At 49.5% G+C, this 3983-nt stretch overlaps 1 protein-coding gene across 1 annotated transcript in view; it reads right to left on the reverse strand.

The window, feature by feature from the left end:
* Positions 1 to 2063: 2063 nt before the first annotated feature.
* pdgfab (platelet-derived growth factor alpha polypeptide b) overlaps positions 2064 to 3983 on the reverse strand; it is a 21157-nt gene continuing 19237 nt past the window's right edge. The window contains exon 6 of the mRNA XM_080010209.1: positions 2064 to 3198. Coding sequence (XP_079866335.1) covers positions 3185 to 3198 — 14 coding nt within the window. The 3' untranslated portion in view covers positions 2064 to 3184. The remainder of the gene's footprint in view (positions 3199 to 3983) is intronic.

A 3983-nucleotide genomic window follows, 5' to 3' on the forward strand; every position in this document is an offset into this window, starting at 1 on the left:
AATGTATGGAAGCCTTTATTCCATGTTTTTGTTTTATCCTTGCTCTGTTCTCCCATTCACCAGCACTTTTCCTGCCTCTCTTGATCCGCTCCCTTTTTCATGTCTCATCTCCCCGTCGCCGCCTCACTCCTGAGCTAATAACCCGGCGTACGGGCGGCGGGCGGCGAGCGGGGGGCGCTTTCATGTCCCCTCAGCCCAGATTAAGGAGAGCATCTTGCCGAGAGGAAATAAAAGTACCCTGGCTGCCCTCACCCCGCCCCCAGCCCTCCCTCCCTCCTCTCTCTGGTGGATCCTGGGGGAAAGGCCCTGTCCCGGCCTCAAAGCCTGAAAATAAAAGCCCCAAAACCCAACTCACATTTCCTGCGCACAGACCTTCCTCGCCTGTCGCTCGCCGGTAGCCTCCGGCAGCGGCCGTGCCTCTTTGTACTTCTGTTTCCCGCTCCCCTCCTCACTTGATCTCCCTCTTGTTCTTTTGTTCTTTTGCCCTCCGCCATCCTCCCATCCGCTGGGTCCTGCCTCACCTCACACCGACATTCCTTCTGCAAATTCTCTCTCTGTTCTCTGTCTCTCTATCTCTGTCTCTCCGTTTCTGTCTCCATATCTCTGTCATTCTATCTCTCTGTCTCTCTGTCCATCTGTCTCTCTATCTCTCTGTCTCTCTATCTCTCTGTCCCTCTTTCCCTCTGTCTCTGTCTCTCTCTCTGTCTCTATCTCTCCATCTCCATCTCGCTGTCTCTCTCTCTCTCTTGATCTGTCTCTATCTCTCTGTCTCCCTGTCTCTCTGTCTTCCTACTGAATCTGGTGTTGCATCTCGTTTTCATAACCGCATACTGTATGAATCCATGCAAAAGCCAAATAAGAGAGCTGTGTGTTTGGTAGAAAGTTTGATAAGCAGAAATATATTTATTATTGAAAACATAAATATATAAATTATGATCATTGCTGCTTTGATCCAACGGAGGCCCAAACTGAAAAAAAAATAAAAAATAAAAAAAAATAAAAAAAATAAGGTTTGGTGATCATGTACGTTTTTTCTTTTAATCAGATATTAGGCATGGTCCCTGGTCGGCTTACATTCTTATCAGGCATTGTTGTAAATATGAACGGAGTACGAAATTTGATGCAAATTCTGACTTGGTAACGTGGCGCCCAGCCACTAGTCGTGGACACGAAGGGACTGTTGGCGGGAGCTCCGGCAGACACGGCTTAAGAAAGCGACTTCCTGCTCCGACCTCCGTTTGACTCACTACATATTGGCTTCGCTATGCACAGTGGACCCCTTTTTTTTTTTTTGCACGGATCACAGCAAGAAAACATCATTCTCAATCAAGCATCCCGGGTTCAAACGGCGGCCAGAGGGCGTCAGTGGTGCACTGCGTGTCACTGCGGCTGCCGTGCGGGAACCGGTGAAGGAAGTGATTATTTGCGTCACCGGGGCAGTACAGTTGGCCTGCAGCGTCGACCTCTTGTTGTCAGGGCATGCGGCGCTGTAACGAATGAGCTCCTTTGAAGGGCAGCGTGGCCGGAGATTTGTTCCCCTGTCAATGGAGGAGCGCAGCTCGGCTAACAAGGAGCCCATTCATCCGCTGGAGGGTTTGCTTTGCCGGCTCATTCAAGTCCTCCGGTGACTGGAGATGGACTTTGCTCCTTGCAGGAACAACATGTGTGCTACAGCGAGGCGGACCGGGCACCGTCCTTATCAATGGTAATGGGATATGGGTGTAAAACTGGCCTCGCATTCAGTCGTGGCGCGTCTTTCCTGTCGGCTCTCGCGCTGGGGCGTGCGCGCGCGCGTGGGAGCGCCGCTCACACTCGGCGCCGTGAACTATGCTGGTTGTGTGAAATGCCAGGCCGTGTGTGTCCCTGCAACCCGCTTCCACAGCCCTGTACTTTGACCTGTTCAGACAATGCTGTTGACGTGCTCGCATGTACCCATCAACCCCCCCACCCCCTCCCACCCCTCCCACCCCCACACCCACCCATTTCTGACTCCTTGCCATGGATTAAATACAGGCATTCAACCACAACAAAAGAAATAAAACATTACTTCCTGTTTGGATATAAGTAAGCATAATATATTTTATAACAAAAATAAAGCATCTTCCGGTACTGACTCGTTCATCTCACATCTCCTTGCACACACGTATCCAGACCATTGGCGAGACTTGAGACTGTTCAGATATACTGTAAAATAACATGGACAACAATATTAACAACACATAACAGCTAAAACAAATGGCACTGAGATCGCCTGCAGAGGACCAGGACAGACAGAACTCTGAAAGCACATTTTCTTTCTTTTTATTTTTTTGCTTGCTTTCCTTCTTTCTTTCTTTCTTTCTTTCGTTCTTTCTTTTTTTATTTCTTTCTTTCTACTGTGCCGGGAGAGAGAGAGAGAGAGAGAGAGAGAGAGAGAGAGAGAGAGAGAAGTCAAATATTCATGTGAATGCATAAATAGTTTGTAAGAAGCAACGTAATGCGCCTTCCTCTTCAAGTCGATCTGTACATAGCAACTGGACACAGTCTGAGAGAGGAACACGGCCTCTCGACTTTAAACAGCGTATCCCAAAAGCTCCAAACGTCGGTGCTCAACACAGTTTTTCTTTTGCAAAACACACGCGATCCTCCATTGTTCTGATTGATCTGTTTCTCTGTTTCTTTCTGTCGACTGGCGACACCAAATTCATCTGGGGCAGTCGGGGCCCCGCGTATCTCTACGCTTGCTTCTTGACTCTGCGTCTGTCCGCGGATTCTCTCGCTGTGTTCGGGCGGCTTCCAGGTCAGATAATCCAAGCGGTTAAGAGCTACGTCTGCAGTGCGGCTTGTTCGCAGAAGGTTTGTCCCAATACTAAACCAAAATGACCCCGTCCCCCTCTTCAAACCCCCAGTTCTGCTCTTTCCCGTTGAGCTCCGTAGTGTCTTTCCCATCAGCATCAGCGTTTGATTTGTTGGGCCTGCGGCACGCCGCAGAGGAGGTCATCATCACTGGTTATGGTATTTAAATTTTTTTTTTAAAGCACCTTTGGCATCTTATTAACTCTAGTCTGTCCATTTCAGTCTCTTTGTCTTTACAGTAAAGTTTGTTTCAAAAAGGCGGCGGCGGGCGTGCGGTTGGGGGGAGAGGAGAGCGGGTTCTCTTGTCGGTGACCCCCTCCCACACTGAAGTCCCTTCTTCTGATCGGCCTCACCTCACGTCAACTACAGGGGGAGAGAGAGAGAGCGAGAGAGAGACAGAGAGAGAGAGAGGGAGACGTTAGGTTATATGAATGTTACAAAAACGTGGGTGTATCATGAAAAAAGGACGTTAGATATTTTCATTTTGGTGCGGAAACAAATCATGCATTTCAAACCATTTGATGTAACACACAGAAGCAAGGCCCGTGAATCATGCTTCTGCGGACCTCCGCAGAATCAACCAAACAGTCATTATTTACTTGGAGTCGGTGTTACTCAGCGCAAAGCACTGTGAGCTGGGCGGTAAGGCCCTTTCTCCTATAGGTCCATTGAACAAAAACACCAAATTGAACCAATACAAAAATAAAACTGGGGAAATGTCCGGGAGGAAAGAGGGATGTGAGAGGACAGCGGAACGGAAGATGGAGAAATTCATCAACAAAAGTTGATTGAGCATCTCTCAAAACACTACAGTGCACACAAGCTGATACACACAATCATCAAGACGTGACATGCAAACGGATGCAGTCTTTGTGTGCGGGTGTGTATGTGTGTGTGTGTGTGTGTGTGTGTGCGTTTGTGTGTGCGTGTGCGTGCGCCATCAGCAGGCCAGACAAAATCAACATGCATCCTCGGCCCTCCCTCTCCTCACACTGATTGGTTGTGGTGTGATTGGTGACAGTGATTGGCGGGGCCCTCTTTGCGGCTGAATCGGGCCCGGGAGGGGGGGAGGGGGGAGGGGGCGGGGGTGGTTGTGATTAGGAGGGGTGGGGTGGTGGTAGTGGGGGGAGGGGCCACGGTGCTAAAGT

This window comes from Zeus faber, assembly GCF_960531495.2.
Source record: "Zeus faber genome assembly, chromosome: 11".
Classification (NCBI taxonomy): domain Eukaryota; kingdom Metazoa; phylum Chordata; class Actinopteri; order Zeiformes; family Zeidae; genus Zeus; species Zeus faber.